Raw genomic sequence first — 18591 nt, 5'->3', positions numbered from 1 at the left:
CACCTCAGATTGATACGCAGAACGGAATTGATATTTCTAAACAGCTGGGACAGTATCTAGCAAGTACGTGCTATATAAATGTTAAATAGAAATTAACCTCCAACCATCGCTTCATACTTGCGTAGCTCTGGAGCTTTTCTTATTATGACTCCTTTTCTTTAATTTCAAGTCCTCTGGTCACAGTCTTCCTCTTCCTTGGATGCTGTCACACCCACAAGGAGTCATTTCCTTGCTAGCCCATTTTATCTGCACTTTGCCTGTTCCTCACTAAGCGCCTTCACTCCCTGCCACCTCATTTTCTGACCATTCCACTTGTATAATCTATCCTCTGTTGGATCATTCCAGCCATTTTAACTTTTGCTCTTTGAATACTGAGAAGGAATAGAGAAAATCACATAGTGCTATAGTTTTGTCCTGCTATAAATTCATGATCTTTAGTCTTCATTGGGTTCTTACCTGTGGTCCACCATTCTGCTGCTCATCATAGATAGTTCTGTCTCCCATTCCTCTCATAGCTAGTACATATTTCCATAACTTCTCACCTGGATGCCCACCCCCCACACTTCTCCATGCCTTAGTGTCAGTGGATGACATTGTCTCCTACTGCATCAAGGAAAGGGGCCATGAACTGTGGGACTCTCCATGTCCTGTAGTTCCTGCAGCTAACTGCACTGCGTTCCCACCCTCTTTTCATTTTTGCTTTTAGAATGTAGACTTGTTATTCTTTCTCACGTCTAGTACTAATTCCTTTTTAAGTGCTCTGGATCTCAACACTTCTTGCTTACACATAGGACTGTGTACATCAGTCATCATTTCTCTTAGCATCTGGATCTCCCACCTTAGCATATGTTTATATGTTTAGGTCTCTTTCCTCTTAGACAGAAAGACTTACTACTCTCTGCTTCCCTCCAAAACAAATTCTAGATCACACAAGGTGAAATCTACATTGTCTCCTTAACTCCCTAAAATTTGTCACCTCCTGCCCCCACTACTCCATGAAAAGAGCTGTTCCTGTGGTCATTAATAACATTTTAATTGCCAGATCATTTGGACCCTGCACAGTTTATTTTGCTTTTGAGCTACATGTGACTCTGCTCGTTATCCCTCCCACACACACACCACCAGCACCACTTGCTTTCCTTAAATTACATAACATTCTCCATTACACATTTTGCCGTAATTTTGGTCGTCGTTTTTAGCCTGAACAAAACATTAATCTGGAATCACCTTGGGTCTTATAATTTCATTAGCATGTGTTCTTTTCTGGCAGTCCCTCTTGGGTTAGCACTATTAAAACAGCTTTACAGCTCTGGATATGTTTCTGATTTCTGATTTCCCATCTCATTCTAGACATTCTTCTGATAAAGTGTCTAAACTAGAAGGCCAAGTGGAATCATATAAAAAGAAGCTAGAAGATCTTGGTGATTTGAGGCGTCAGGTTAAACTCTTAGAAGAAAAGAATACTATGTATATGCAGAACACTGTCAGTCTAGAGGAAGAGTTAAGAAAAGCCAATGCAGCTCGAAGTCAACTTGAGACATATAAGAGACAGGTAAAAAGAATAGTAACAAAGTTTCTTGATGATGTTTTCAGGCACGTTCTCCATTATAACCTTGTGGCTTACCAAAAATCCACTTACTTTTGTTTTCAAGGTATTGTATTTTACCTACGAAACTTAGGGTTTTTTTGTTGTTTTTTCTTAACTCAGTTTTAAATTTTAATTCCAATGTAGTTAACATTGAAACTTAATTCTTATCCAGTGGTTATTGACTAGTGTCCATAGCAGATCCTTCTGTTGTTTTTTATTTTTAAATTATTATGTAATACAAAATACACAGAAGTAAAAGAATGATACAAGTGTCTATGCTTAAAGAATAAAACAGACTCTTCCCCTCCCCATTATAGTAACCACTGTACTATTTTGTAGTTTTCATTCCATGCATCTCTTTATTCATTTGGTGCATATATATTAGTTCATATATATATAATGTATAACACTTTTGACATGGTTCAGAACTATATAAATGATATAATAAAAGGGCTCTTCTGTAATTTACTTTGCTCAGTGTATTTGGGAAATTTGTTTATGTTGATAGGTATAAAGATAGCTTTATTCATCTGTACCACTATATGCTATTATTTGGAGTCACTATACCACAGTTTACCCATTTTCCCATTGAAGGACGTACAGGATGTTTTAACTTTTTTTCTTTTTTTTAATTTAAGTGCCACTATACATACAATGAGAACATGTACTCTTCTATACATGTGTGAAAGTTTTACAGCTATATGGAATCTCTTTTTTAGAGTATCTTCATTTAATTAGATATTGCTATATTGTTCTTCAAAGTGACTGTATTACTAAACAAGTTTTATGAATTCCTCTTGTTCTGCATCATCACCAACACATAGTATTGTCATACTTGAAATATTGCCAATTGGATGAATATGAAATAGTGTCTCCTCATGATTATACTTTGCATTACCCTAATTACAAATATATTTACTGATCACAGTTCTTTTGTGAATGGCCCACTTTAAATCTTTTATTCATTTTTACAACTATATTATTTTTTCTTACTGATTTCTGTAAGGTCTTTATATGTTCTTACTATTAATCTTTTGTCAGTTACACTTGCTGCGTTTATTTCCTACCAATCTGTAACCTGTCTCTCTTTTTTTTTTTTTTTGAGATTAATTCTAAGATAATGAACTTTAAATATCTTTTTATGATCTGTACCTTTTATGTCTTAAATCATTTCCTACATAAGAGTGTAAGCCAACCTTTTATTTTCTTAACAAAGATTTAAAGTTTGTTTTGCACAGTTAGGTCTCTTATCCACATGGAATTAGTTCTTGTGTAGGATGCTAGGTTAAAGATCCAGGTGAAACTTTATTATCTGTGTAGGCAACCATTCAACCTAGTGCCATTTATTTAATAGTTTCTTCCACAAGGACCTGCAATTCTATCTTACAAGTACCTATATTTTCCATCTTAAATGTAAGTTTGTTTCTTGGCACTCTCTTCTGTTTCACTGGTTTATTTGTCTAGTCTTACACCAATATCCCACTTATTATTATCTATAGTTTTTTAGTAATTTGATATTTGATAATACACACACCTTGTTCTTTTTCAAAACTGTCCATTAGGCCTTTTCCTTCCCTTTATACCCAAAACTTTGGGGAATTGGAATTACATTGATGCTGTTGATTAATTTGGGGAGAATTGACATCTTTACAACAGTGAATGTTCCTGTTGGTGAATACATCTTTCCATTTATTTAGGTCTTCAGTGTCTTTCAGTTAAGTTTTTATAAGTTTCTTCTAAATGTCATGTACATGTTTTGTTGATTTTATAACTGCAGTTAGCAAAATAAAAGATCATTTTTAGTTTGTCGCTCATTTAAATTATTGAAATTGATTTTTATGTACATTTTACAACCATACCAGATTCTCATATTACTTCTAATAATGTCTGTAGGGTCTCTCATCAGAAGTCATAGACAAATTAGAGCAGTTTTGTTTCTTTCTACTCCACACCCTTTTTCTTTTTAATCAACACATTTGACTTGTAATACAGCTCTGAATAGAATTAATCATAGTAGACAACCATTTCTTGTTGATTTTATACAGAATGCTTTAAATGTTTTACCAGCATATTATTAGCATGTTGAACTCCAGTTGTTTATCTTAAATGGAGGCTGAATTTAATCAGCTCCTTTTCCTATACCCTGGAGAGATACCTGTACTACTATTCCTTTCTATTAATGTGATTAATTATATTAATGTATTGTTGATGCTTAAACCATCCTTGTATTCCTGAGTTAAACTTCATAGAGTCACTGAGAATTTGTTGTTTTCACATTGTTAGTTTTGCTTTGTTCATTTTACGTAGAATCTTTTTCCTCTATGATTCACTTGAAGTTCTCTATCTCATACTTTCCTGATCTGATTTTGGTATCAAAACTATATACTAGCTTAAAATGAGTCGAAGAAGTTTTAGTAGAACATCTCTGTACACCATGAATGACTAGCAAATTTTTTTGCTGGCTACATTACTTTCCCACATTTTATTATAAACTTTTCAACACACAATAAAGTTGAAAGAATTAGTGAACTTGAACATGGCCTGAGAAATTACCCCAAATAAATGTACCCCAGGAAAACTATGTGTGAAATTTAAACATATTAAATTAAAATGATATGATTTAATTAGGGTTTCAGAAGAGAGAACAGCAAGAGTTAAAGACATTTGAAGAAAAGAATGCCTGAACAGGAGCGCCTGAGTGGCTCAGTCGGTTAGGCATCATCTGCCTTCAGCTCCAGTCATGATCCCAGGGTCCTGCTTCTCCCTCTTCTTCTTCCTCCTTGTGCTCTGTGTACACCACCCCCATCAAATAAATAAATAAAGGAAAAAAAAAACCTGAACATATTTTAGAACTAATGAAGTACATTACAGATAGTATTAACAATGAATTACAAAACAAATAAGGAGTCAATAACTTGAAATATACTGCAGTACAATTCTATATTATATGAATTCTCTCTACCTATTTTGATCTGTGGCTTAATGTATTTTTTCAATGATAGTATTTTTCTTTCCACAGGTTCTCTGAGTGTTCTTTCAAACCTGCCCGATCATCTTCCTTTCATAATTTAGATTTGTGTCTCTATTCTCTTTATGTATTAATCTTTGTATTTTATAACTGATAATTCCAATCAAATCTTTATAGGTCTTACTCTACTACTTTATTGTTACTACTGTTAATGTTTTCCTAACTGGTAGTTATGGTTGCTTCTTTATGGCCTTCGCTCTTTCATTTGGCTCATCTTTCTCTTCAGGAATACTTGGGGGTTTGGTTGATTTTGTGTTTGCTTTGTTTAGGCCATGTGTTTCACAGCACTACCAACCAAGACTAAATTAATTGCTTAAGATTTGCAAGATAAATCATGTGATAAAAACGAAAACAAATCTACCTATTAGCGGGCCATAGTTAGAATCAGAATTTCAAGTTACACTTCATTAAACCCAGAGCACTCACTGTAAGACTGGCAATCTTCCTTAACTGTTTTCCCAGCTAATGAATTTTTTTCCTAACTATCCTGTTTACTGACTCAGCACCTCTAAAGTGCAAGGTGGTTTAACAACATCTTCTTTTACTTATTTATTTTTTTAAAGATTTTATTTATTTATTTGACAGAGAGAGATCACAGTAGAGAGGCAGGCAGAGAGAGAAAGAGAGGAAAGCAGGCTTTCTGCTGAGCAGAGAGCCCAATGCGGGACTCGATCCCAGGACCCTGAGATCATGACCTGAGCCGAAGGCAGCGGCCTAACCCACTGAGCCACCCAGGTGCCCCACAACATCTTCTTTTAAATTTGGAGTTCTAGATTCCTGGTATTAACAGTTGGTAGGTGCCTCATGATACTGCATAGCTTCCACACAAACTTCTCACTGCAGTTTTTGCCCCTGAAGGTTTCCCTTACTTTCTTATAAGCTTAGCTGTGCAATTGGACTGTTTTCCGTTCATGTTTCTTTGGCTTTGTGCTCAAAGAGTTTGAGACTCCTTTGTTACCTGTATAATAGGATATGGAAGCCTGTTCTATAGGTTCTTTCATGATTTTATATTTACTACTCTGGATGGTCTGGTTTTAGAACCCATAATGCCTGGGCAGATGTTTTCTACTAGATCTCTTGTTGGAATAGGCTGCTATGTCATACACTTTTTTTTTTTTTTTTTTAAAGTATATATGGGGCAGGGAGTTTTCATAGTTCTGGAAAAGAAAACAATGAAAATTTTTAATGTTTCAAATTATACAAATTAATGGTACCTTTCTGAATCAGGTAGTAGAACTACAAAATAGATTATCTGAAGAATCGAAGAAAGCAGATAAATTAGATTTTGAATATAAGCGGCTAAAAGAAAAAGTTGACAGTCTTCAAAAAGAAAAGGATGTGAGTATAAGGCGTTTTGGCTTTGAGCACTGCTAAAATTAAGATAATGATATTTGATGCCTTCTATTAATAAATTATTTAATTAGAGATCCTGTTTGTTTTTAAATTATAGATTAACATATGTGTTTCACAAATAAATCTAAAATAGAAGATTAAAAGAATATTTTTGGTTACACTAATTTCTTTTGTATATCTTTATCTTTTTTATTACTGTTGCTTCTTATACATTGTTCTCCTCATTACTTTCTAAAAATTTGTGTAGCTTTTTGTTTTCTGTAGAGTTAATACAGAGAACACTATATTTTTTTGTTCAGCAGATTTTGAATCTTTTAAAAATGTTTACTTTGTAATGGTTTATGAATATTTAAAGGCTTTGCTGTTTGATTTTTTTATGTCTAATGAAAGGAATGTCATTTATGTAATGTACTTATGTTAAGGCAGTGTAGACACTTTTGTTTCTTATGTTTAACTGTGGATAACATTGTCTTACACATTATGATCTTTCTGTGGAAGATCAAAAGGTGAAACATGCCCATTTTCCCTGATGTTCATCATTCTCTTAGGTAAGGCAGAGGCCACTGATGAATAAATTTATAAAACTTATAACTTTCCTTCTTTTTAATGTCCCTCCAGAGGTTAAGAACAGAAAGGGATTCTCTGAAGGAAACCATTGAAGAGCTTCGTTGTGTACAGGCTCAAGAAGGACAACTCACAACTCAAGGTAAAAACTTTTCAGTAGCCAGGATTATTTATTTCTTATGGTAACAGTAGAAATTTTAGCTTCAGGGACTCCTGGGTGGCTCACTTGGTTGAGTGGCCAACTCTTTTTTTTTTTTTTTTTTTTAAGATTTTATTTATTTGACAGACAGAGATCACAAGTAGGCAGAGAGGCAGGCAAAGAGAGAGGAAGGGAAGCAGACTCCCTGCTGAGCAGAGAGCCGGAGGTGGGGCTCGATCCCAGGACTCTGGGATCATGACCTGAGCCGAAGGCAGAGGCTTTAACCCACTGAGCCACCCAGGTGCCCCGAGTGGCCAACTCTTGATTTTGCCTCAGGTTATGATCTCAGAGTCCTGGGATCAGGCCCCATGTTGGGCTCCACACTAAGTAGGGAGTCTGCTTGAAGATTCTCCCTCTGCCCCTATCCTCTTCCCCCACACTTGCATGCTCTCTTTATCTCTCTAAAATAAATTAATTTTTTTTTTTAAGATTTTATTTATTTGACAGACAGATCACAAGTAGAAAGAGAGGCAGGCAGAGAGAGAGAAGGAAGCAGGCTCCCTTCAGAGCAGAGAGCCCGATGCGGGGCTCGATCCCAGGATGGGATCATGACCTGAGCCGAAGGCAGAGGCTTTAACCCACTGAGCCACCCAGGCGCCCCTAAAATAAATTAATTTTTTAAAAAATTTAGATTCATTTTAAAGTGCTTGTACCAATGGATGGAAATGAAAAATCAGTGAACAGGCCATGAAGTTGATATAAATTCTAAACTGTTACCCAAATTTTATGGCAAATAGGCTGTAGTAATGAGACCAGATTTACTTGCCCATTTTGTATTTTAATTATATTTAAATATTGAATTTTGTTAGGTCAAAGCGTAAACATTTGTTAAGTCACCTGCATTAATAATAAACCTGGAAAGTTATTCTGGCAAGTTTCTTATGACCGCCTTAAAAGTCAAACTTTCTAAGTCAGTGGGGTTTTGGGGTTTTTTTTCCCACCTGAGATGTGGGGTGGATATCAGTCCATTACAGGACTTCTGTCCAAAGTAGAGCTCTGCTGTTCTCACAGGGGAGGAGCAGCACTTAGCTCAGAGTTAGTCCCTCCCACTTTTGTCATCTTGCTGGCAGATGTGGAACCCGAACAGTGACTTGCACAGCTTCACAGTTGTTTGTGCCCCTCTAGTATCCAGCCCTTGGCTTTTCAGTTACCTGAAACTGGAATTTCCTCCTGACTACAGCCTCCTTTTTCTCCTCCTCATTCATTCTACCTGTTGCATTTCACCTTTAACCCCCTCTTTGTTGTTTCTGTTGATAAGCTGGACAGTTCTCTTCTGGCCCCTTTTTCCAGCTCACACAGTCTGCCAAGCAGCCATTTTAACTGTTTTCCTCACCACTGTCTTTCCTTATCTTGAAAACTTGTGAAACCCCAATTCAGATAGCCTAAAGTTTTTTTCTCTATTCCAAATTAACCAGGGCCTGCTAAAGACAATTATATATCTTTCTCTTTTTTCTTTTTTTTTTTTTAAAGGTATAATTGGCATATAACATTATGTTAGTTTCAGGTGTACAATCTAATGATTAATTATTTGTATATATTCTGAAATGATCACCACACTAAGTCCAATTAACATCCATCAACATACATAGTTAGAAAATTTGCTTCTCTTGTGATGAGAACTTTTAAGATCTATTCTCAGCAACTTTCAGATATGTAATACAATATTATTAACTATGGTCACCATACTGTGTACATTATATCCTTATGACTTAGTTATATTGTATCTGGAAGTTTGTTCCTTTTGACCCCCTTCACCCATTTTGCCCACCCTCTACATCCCACCGCTGGCAGCCACCAATCAGTTCTCTATTTGTGAGCTTGGGATTTTTTTTTTTGTTCTTGTTTTTTGTTTTGTTTTCTTTAGCATCCACATACAAGTGTCATCACAGAGTAGGTCTGTATGTATCAGACATACATCTATTTTCCTGTATTTGAGTTGTTTCACTTAGTGTCATGCTCTCAAGGTTCATAATACCACAAATGGCAAGATTTCGTTCTTTTTATGACTGAATAATATTTATACACACAAACACTTGCCCCCTACAGTTTGTTTATTCATTTATCAATTGATGAAACTTAGGCTGTTTCCATGTCTTAACTATTGTAAATAGTAAGAGCACAGATATTTTCTCAAGTTAGTATTTTCATTTACTGTCTATAAATTCCCAGAAGAGGAATTGCTGGGTCATTTGCTATTTCTATTTTTAATTTTTTAAGGATCCTCCATACTGTTTTCCACAGTGACTACACCAAATTACATTCCTTCCAAAAGTGCACAAAGTTTCTCTTTTCTTCACATCATCACAGCTTATTATCTCGTCCTTTGGATAATAGCTATTCTAACAGGTGTGAGGTGACATCTCATTGTAGTTTTGATATGCCTCTCCCTGATGATGAGTGATGTTGAACATCTTTTCATGTGTGTGTTGGCCATCTGTTTGTCTTTGTAAAAATGCTTATTCATATCCTCTGCCCATTTCTTAATTGTTTTTGCAGTTGAGTTGTATGAGTTCTTTGTTTTCAGTATTAATCCCTTATCAGATGTATAGTTTGCAAGTATTTTCATCCATTTATTACATTGCCTTTTCATCTTGTTCATAGTTTTCTTGGCTGTGCAGAGGTTTTTTAGTTTATAGTAGTCAGAAATAGATTTTTGCTTTTGAGAAAAGTATGTATTTTTACACACACATACACACACATAATTTTTTCTGAATGTAATTGGACCCTTGTTGCTGCTTGGTAATCCTTTCATGTATCTCTAACCAACTGTATGAGATTTCCCAAAATTTAGGCATCAGCCTAAGCCTTAATTCTTTAACTCTCAGCTCCTTTGTCATCAAGAGAGGCCATCTTATTTAAATTTACACATTTGTTTTTTTGCTACCTATAAACCTCTTACATTTTAACCTTATTTATGTATATGTTGTTGACCTAGGAATTTTGCTCTAAAAATTTACCGTAATGAATTAAAGCGTTATTTACAATATTAAAATTTAGAAACAACCTAAAAGTTAGCAGTCTTATTCAACTGTATCCTGTAGAGCCATTAAAAAGAATGAAGTGGATCATACATGCCTGACATGGAGAGTTGTGTATGTTATGTCAACTCTAAAAAAAAGTTGGTGACATTGTGATAAACTTAGCAAGAGTGTTCTAAGAAATAGAAGGAAACTTCCTGAACCTGATCAAGTATAACTATGAAAAACCTACAGCCAACCTGATACTTACTGCTTTTCCCCTAAGATCAGAAACAAGGCAAGGATGATCACTTTTTTTTCCCCCTATTTTGTTATTATTTACTAAGCTCCAATATAGTTAACATACAGTGTTATATTGGTTTCAAGTGTGCAATATAGTGATTCAGGAATTCTGTACATTTCTTAGTGCTCATCAAGATAAGTGTACTTAATCCCCATCACCTATTTCATCCATCCCTCCACTTTCCCTCCGGTAAGTTGTCTGTTCTCTGTAGTTGAGTGAGAGTCTACTTTTAGGTTTGTCATTTTCTTTTTTTTTTTTTTTTTTTTTTTTTTTTGAGAGAGAGATAGAGAGTGGAAGCAAGGAGGGACCAAGGGAGAGGGAGAGAGAGAATCTTAGCATTATACTCTCTAGCTCCATCCATGTTGTTGCAAATGGCAAGATCTCATTCTTTCTAATGACCAAATACTATTCCGTTGTGTGTGTGTGTGTGTGTGTGTGTGTGTACCACCTCTTCTTTATCCATTTATCTATCATTGGATATTTTGGCTGCTTCCATAATTTAGCTGTGGTAAATAATGCTGCAGTAAACATGGGGGTGCATATAAGGATGTTCACTCTTGCCACTTCTCTTCATCATAGTATCAGAGTTTCTAGGCAGTACAGTCAGGCAAGAAAAGAAATAAAAGGCATTCAGATTGGAAAGGAGGATGTAAAAAAAAGATCATAGAACTAGTAAATGAGTTCAGCAAAGTCTCAGGATAAAAGATTGGTGTATAAATACCAACTATATTTCTGTGTACTAGTAGTAAATAATATGAAAATGAAACTACAGTAGTATCATAATGATTTAAATGCTTGGGAATAGGTTTAACAAAGTGTAAGACTTGTATACTGAAAATTATAAATCATTGCTGACATAAAGACCTAGGTATATAGGGACTCCTGGGTGGCTCAGTCAGTTAAGTGCCTGCCTTCAGCTGAAGTCATGATTACCAGGGTCTCAGGGTTGAGTCCCACATCAGGCTCCCTGTTCAGCAAGGAGCCTGCTTCTCCCTCAGCCTGCCGCTGCCCCCCTGCTTACACTCACTCTCTCTCACTATCTCTGGCAAATAAGTAAATAAAACCTTTAAAAAAAAAATCTAGCCATATGGAGAGACAGTCCATGTTCTGGTATCAGAAAATTAACTAGTTAAGATTGCAGTTCTCTTTATGATTTAAAGATGTGCAATCCCAGTCAGATTCTTAGCACACTTCTTTTGTAGGAATGGACAAGCTAATCCAACAATTTATATGATACTTCAAAGGAGATAGTATAACAAAAAATATATATATATCATGGAAAGGAAAAGTTTGGACAGCTCACACATTCTAGTTTCAAAACAATAAAACTACTATAATTGAAATGCATGAAATTCACGTAAGGATAGACATCTCGAGATAATAGTGTAGCACATGAATAAAATGAAGGAAAAAATCACCTGATCATCTCAATTGATACAGAAAAGGCATTTGACAAAATCTAACACCCTTTCATCATAAAATACATGCACACACACACCATAAACACTCAATAAATTAGGGAGAATAAAAGAAAGGGAATGTCCATAACGTGATAAAAACTATATATGACAAACCCACAGTGCACATCATACTCAGTAAATGCTTTTCCTTTAAGATTAGAAGCAAGACAATTATACCGACTACCACCACTTTTATACTTCTATTCAAAATAGCACAGATGTCTAGCCAGAGCAATTAGACCAAATTTTTTTTTTTTTTTTATCTGAATTGGAAAGGAAGAACTAAAACTATCTCTGCAGATGACATGATCACCAAAATAAAAAAACATCTCTTGGAACTAATAAAATTAATTCAGCAAATTTGCAGGAATACAACTCAGTTACATTAGCTACAAAAATAAATATATATGCATACACTAATAATGAACAATACAAAAAGGAAATTAAAATTTTATTTACAATAGGATTAAAAGGAATAAAATATTTGAAAATAAATTTAACCAAGGAGGCGAAGACTTGCACCCTGAAAACTGCAAAAGTATTGGGACGCCTGGGTGGCTCAGTTGGTTAAGCAGCTGCCTTCGGCTCAGGTCATGATCCCAGCATCCTGGGATCAAGTCCCATATTGGGCTCCTTGCTCCGCAGGGAGCCTGCTTCTCCATCTGACTCTGCCTTCCACTCTGTCTGCCTGTGCTCGCTCTCGCTCGCTCTCTCTGACAAATAAATAAAATCTTTAAAAAAAAAAAAAAACTGCAAAAGTATTGAGATAACAATACTACCAAAAGCAATCTACAGATCCAGTACAGTCTTTACTAAAATATTAATGGCATTTTTGCAGAAATAGAAAAACCCATCCTAAATTCATATGGAATGTCAGTGGACCCTGACTAGCCAGAGTAGTCTTGAAAAAGATTGGGAGAGCAATCAAAGCAGTGGGTATAGGCATTAAGGACAGTCATGTAGACCGATGGAATAGAATAGAGAGCCCAGAAATAAACCCTCCTATATATGGTCAGTTGATTTTCAGAAACAGTGTAAAGACCATTCAGTGGTGGAACTGAAAGTCTTTTCAACATACTATGCTGGAAAAACTGGATATCCACATCCAAAAGCATAAAGTTGTACCTTATGCCATATTTAAAAAATGAACTCAAAATGGATAAAAGACCTAAATGTAAGGGTTAAAACTATAAAACTTATAGAAGAAGATGGGGAATTGTAATGCCTCTGGATCTACTTGGAATTGATACCCAAAGCATAAGACAATAAATGAGGAATTGGACTTCATCAAAATTAAAAACTTTGTGCATCAAAGAACAGTATTGATAGTGAAAAGGCAACCCATAAAATGGGGAGAAAATATTTGTAAATCATCTATTCAATAAGTGATTGATTTCCAGAATATATAAAAAATTTATACAACTCAACAACAGCAAAGAAATAACTAAGTTCACTAATGGTTAAAGCACTTGAATAGATGTATCTCCAAAGAAAATACACCCCAAACAAAAAGACCACATGAAAAGCTGCTCAATATCATTGTCATTAGAGATATGCATATCAAAACCACAGTGAGATGGTTCTCATCCATTTGGAATGGATTATTACCCAAAAAGAGAAACAGAAAGAATTCTTGGGAAGCATGTAAGAAATTGGAACTCTCATGCCTTGCTGGTAGGAATGGGTGGTTCTTCAAAAAGTTAAATATAAAATTACCACATGATCCAGCAACCTCATTCCAAAGTAAATATCCAATTCAAAGCAAGGACTCAAGCAAATACTAGTTTACCAATGTTTGTAGCAGCATTATTCACAGTAGCTAGAAGATGGAAACAACCTGAATGTTCCTCAGCAGATGAACAGATCAAGAAAATGTACATATATTTATTTGTATACATATACGTAGCAAATGGAATATTATTTGGCCATGAAAAGAAATGAAGTGTGATAAATTCTGTAACATGTTTGAGTTTACAGAACATTCTGAATGAAATAATCCAGACACCAAAGGATAAATATTGGTATGATTTAACTTAGGTATCTAGAATGGGCAGATTTATGGAGACAGACAGAAAGTAAAATAAAGATTATGGGGGCTAAGGAAGAAGGGAATCTAGGAGTTATTATTTAATGGTTATTAATTTATGTTTTGGGGTAAGGAGTTTTGGAAATAAGTAGGGGTTCCACAGCATAGTGAATGGAGTTACTGCCACTCAGTTATACACTTCACAATTGTTAAATGACAATAAGGTGACTGTAACATGGTCTTTTACATAACTAAAACAAAGACTTTAAATGTTAAAATTTTTAATGCTTAAAGTCGAGTTTCATGTAGAAACTAAAGGAATTCAGTGTACTCTCTCTACAACCTTGGATCCTTGTTTGTGTATTTATAGGGTTAATCCCTCTGGGAAGTCAAGAATCTTCAGATAGTCTGGCAGCAGAGATTGTTACACCTGAAATCAGGTAAGGAGATCATGAAATTCAGTCGTGCTGCACAGTATTCCTGGAGGAAACTTATCCCTCTGCAGTATAAAGAGAATCCGTTTCTTACTCATTTTTATTAACGGTTTCAACATGAACTCAGTATTTAATGTCTGTGTTTGCACCTTTTCAGTTGGCTGAAGAGACTTGATTTTTCCGTTTCAGTAGGACAACATTTGACACATTCACAGCAAACTAATATATTCATGATTGAATATCCTTACGAGACATTTCGCTATGAAACCACTTGGCTTAAAAACAATGGTTATACGTAGCCAACGACCTGCGAAATTAGTCACTAAAATTTATTTCTTAATTACATGAAATGGTCTGGGAAAGATATAATAGAAATATCTCCCCATTTTTACTACTCTTGCCTCGATATTACCTTACATTCTTATTTAGTCATAGCATTTGTAAAATTCCATTTTTTCACTATATACCTGGTTTGATATGGAAGAATGAAGAATGAAGGGAGAGGCACCAAGTGTCCAGCAGAAAGAGGATGGTTAATCCTGAATATTGCTTTTACCTTCTTTGGGACTATTTGCCCCCTTTAAAAATTGACACTGGCCTTGACCCTTCATAGCATCTTTGAGGGGTATTAAATGAAATAAGAGTTATGTAAGAGTTTTATGAAGTTTGAAAGTTCCCATAGGCATTTAGTTACTTGTTGAGGAAATGTCGACAAAATTTATTCTTGTTAACATTTATTTAAGGAGGACAAACAAAAGGAGTACAATGCAGCACCAACACTGGAAGCCTCTTATATACATTTTACTTTTCTACCATCTGATGTGGTGCTTTATTATTGGGCCAATAATATTTGTAGAGTGAATGAACATTTTTTTATTATGAATGCTTCCAAGTACATGGCTATACCAAAAAAATTAAAGTTTTGGAGTGCCTGGGTGGCTTAGTCGGTTAAGCATCTGACTCTTGATTTCAGCTCAGGACATGATCTCAGGGTCATGAGATCGAGCTTTGGTGCTGGGTGTAATCTGCTTAAGATTTTCTCCCTCTCTCCCTCCTCCCATTCCCCCACTCATGCATACACACTCATTCTATCATCCATAAGTAAAGAAATAAAAATTTTAAAAACCAATTTTTTTTAAAGATTTATTTATTTTTTTATGGTGCCCCATAAAAACAATTTTTAAGGAAGCTTTCAGGTTATACCGTTGATTCAGAGGTGCTGAACCTGATGAAGAGAAAAATTATATTCAACAAATGAAATGGCTTTTTTGAGTATGACTCAATACAAATTCAAATATACTGTTTCCAGAAGAGCCATCAAGAAAATGAAATGGTGGGCGCCTGGGTGGCTCAGTGGGTTAAGCCACTGCCTTCGGCTCAGGTCATGATCTCAGTGTCCTAGGATCGAGTCTTGCATTGGGCTCTCTGCTCAGCAGGGAGCCTGCTTCCATCTCTCTCTCTCTCTCTTTCTGCCTGCCTCTCCATCTACTTGTGATCTCTCTCTATCAAATAAATAAATAAAATCTTCAAAAAAAAAAAAAAACACTTTAAAAATTAAAAAAAAAAGAAAGAAAATGAAATGGTAAAAGAGATGAAATATAGCACTGTATTAGTTGAAGGTATACAACTTGATAATATATGTCTGTATTGTGAAATGATCACTGCAATAAATTTAGCTAACATTCATCACCACACATAATTACAATTATATTTTCTTGTGGTGGTACAGCTTTTCCTTTGAGCAGTTCGGCAGATTATGGATATTGTCTACAAATATCCACAAAATTCCTTTCTAGAATTAATCCTAAGGAAATAACCAATAAAGCTGATTGTTATTAATATGTTAAAGTTCAGAATTGATAACAATCAAATTCTGAATAATTGGGCATTGATTAAATAAATAACAATTCATCTATATTGTTTAACGTGTCATTTAAAGTATTATATTACCATTGATGTGTAATATTTAATGATATGAAAAGATTGTGAATAAGTATAAATAGCAGATGCACCACTAATAATCCAGCCTGTTAGCAAGAATTCAGTTTACCATACTTATAGGAATGGGTGGAATCCATATCTTTTTTTTTTTTTTTTAAGATTTTATTTATTTATTTGACAGACAGAGATCCCAAGTAGGCAGAGAGGCAGGCAGAGAGAGAGAGAGAGAGAGAGAGAGAGGGAAGCAGGCTTCCTATGGAGCAGAGAGCCCGACGCGGGGCTCGATCCCAGGACCCTGAGATCATGACCTGAGCCGAAGGCAGCAGCCCAAACCACTGAGCCACCCAGGCGCCCCTGGAATCCATATCTTGAAGGAATTCTTCATTGAATATTATATCTTGCCACCAAGTGATTAGCAGTTCAAGAGCGTAGCATTAGAGACCATGTTTTTTTATGAGAACCAAGGAACAAATATATATAGATGCATTCATAGATTAAACATTTAAACCAAAAAGTAAATAAAATTTTGAAATGGCATTGATTACAAATCATAATATTTGAAGACATTGTTATCTTAGGATTATCCATTCTGAAAAGAACATACTAAAGACCTGAAATGTAAAATCTTAGCCAATTACAAGAGCTAAATTCTTTGCAGGGTTGTTTTTTGTTTTTTGGTTTTTTCTTTTCTGTTCTCTGTGTCAAATCTGTAATTGTGCATAGCTGGATTTTGATAATATGGTATTAATGTGCCATGTAACCAGTTTTTCTTTTGCTCATTCAGGGAGAAACTTATTCGTCTTCAGCATGAGAATAAGATGTTAAAAATCAACCAAGAGGGTTCAGACAATGAAAAAATCGCCTTATTGCAGAGTCTTCTGGATGATGCAAATCTCCGCAAGAATGAACTGGAGACAGAGAACAGGTAGGAGTGTGTGTAGATGGCAGCATTGAGGCACAGATTTTCTCTGTTTTTCTTGATGTTGATTCCCTTAAACACAGATTTTAATTGTATTTTGAATACGGATAATGTGTTATTCCATTTCGTGTTGAGAGGGATTAATCCATTTTCCTACTTATGAACAGACTTGTGGATAAGTATTCTGCCCCTTTACAGCAGCTGAATGATATCAGACCCCTCCCCTTTTTCCTTTCTATTTGCTGATTAAAAGTAGAGGATTAAAGAGTCTGATCATTAATTCAGTCTTCCACAACAACTTCAGTTCTATGTATTACTAGATTAATAAAGTTTACCCTGTTTTTATAAGCCAATATGTTGAAGGATCAGTTGATGTGAGAAAAAAAGGATCCATCATAACTGAATTGACAAGAACTTTTTAAAAAATCTTATTTTTTGTGAGCCTTAAATGTCATTCATCTTATAAACAATTACGAGAGTTTAGAATCTGCAAATTAAACAAGAAAACCACTTTTCTGCTTGTACGTTTTCAGTGTATCGAATTATGCAGTCATTCAAAACTACTGTAAAGCAGTAGCTTACTCTGGAAAGTATTACTTTTACATTTTGTTGTGAAAGTCTTTTGTGTTCTTTACCTTTTTGGAAATGTTTCTTAGATACCGAACATATGGTGTCTTTTCCTTTCCGTAGTGCTGTGATGTGCTATAATTTTTGAGGGATTTGACATTTTTATTAATGGTTTCCTAGTTTGCCTGATAATACAGATTCTTTGTTTATTATGCCTAATTGATTTGGCACTTTGCAGGTGTGAGTCAGTCTTGTGAGTCCACATTGTTTTTACAATTTTGCATGTCCTGCCCTTCTTGGCACTTTAATTTTTAAAGCTGCTGAGGTAGAATCGGCAAACAGTATAAATACCAGGGTAATTATTAGAGCACGGTTAAGCATAAACAGAAGGAGAACAGTTTTATGTGAATTCTTAGAGCATAATGAATGAATACTTTTTAAAAATACTTAGAAAAAGTTTTTAAAAAGGAAGAAAAGGGAATTTCAGAAAGCAGCTCTCAGTCCCATAGTCCCATGGTGAGAGCACCCTCTGTTCAACACCAACATCCTTTGCCTCTAGGCTATATTTTAACCATCTTACAGGAAGGCCTTCTCTGTACCCTGATTTTTTTCCAGTGAATCAGTACCCACAACTTCCTTTATAATGCTTTTCATTGTTTCTCACAGGCTTTATAGTTATTGGCCTTCTCTCATCAGAAACAAAACAACTACTTGTCATTTGAACAGCACTCATGTTGTAGGTGACGGAGTATCTCCCAAGTCCTGATGGCATTTACAGCTGTTTACAACTTAGTATTGTTTGTTCTCTCTCTCTTTTTTTAATCATTTTACGTTCTCTTACTTCTCCATCATGATCAGTGTACTCTCTAATCCCAATCCCTTCTTTCCCCCATCCCCACACCCACCTCCCTTCTGAAAACCATCAGTGTGTTCTTTATGGTTAAGAGTCTGTTTCTTGGTTTGACTTCTTTTCTTTCCTTTGCTTTTTTGTTTTGTTTCTTAAATTCCATGTATGAATAAAATATAGTATTTGTCTTTCTCTGGCTGACTTACATCACTTAACATTATACTCTCTAGCTCTCTGATGTCATTACAAATGGCAAGACTTCATTCTTTTTTATAACTGATATTCCATTGTATATGTACCTTTATCTGTTCACCTATCAGTGGGCATTTGGCTGCTTCCATAGTTGGGCTGTTGTAAATAATGCTGCAGTAAACATCAGGCTGCATGTATCCTGTTGAATTAGC

The 18591-nt window shown here is 35.2% G+C and overlaps 1 protein-coding gene across 3 annotated transcripts in view; it reads left to right on the top strand.

Annotated features, from left to right (window-relative positions):
- The window catches only part of HOOK3 (hook microtubule tethering protein 3), a 110153-nt gene that overhangs the window by 58404 nt on the left and 33158 nt on the right, over nucleotides 1-18591 (top strand). For all 3 annotated transcript variants that reach the window (XR_014306642.1, XM_082715162.1, XM_082715163.1), the window contains exons 11-15: nucleotides 1351-1552; nucleotides 5844-5954; nucleotides 6588-6675; nucleotides 13850-13919; nucleotides 16639-16779. Coding sequence is in view for 2 of the 3 variants with exons in the window: in XM_082715162.1 (XP_082571288.1) it covers nucleotides 1351-1552; nucleotides 5844-5954; nucleotides 6588-6675; nucleotides 13850-13919; nucleotides 16639-16779 (612 nt within the window). In the remaining variant the exon portion in view is untranslated. The remainder of the gene's footprint in view (nucleotides 1-1350; nucleotides 1553-5843; nucleotides 5955-6587; nucleotides 6676-13849; nucleotides 13920-16638; nucleotides 16780-18591) is intronic.

This window comes from Mustela nivalis (genome assembly GCF_964662115.1).
Source record: "Mustela nivalis genome assembly, chromosome: 20".
NCBI classification, from domain to species: domain Eukaryota; kingdom Metazoa; phylum Chordata; class Mammalia; order Carnivora; family Mustelidae; genus Mustela; species Mustela nivalis.
The sequence above is the reverse complement of the archived record's forward strand: the minus strand, read 5'-3'. Positions and strand labels throughout refer to the sequence as shown.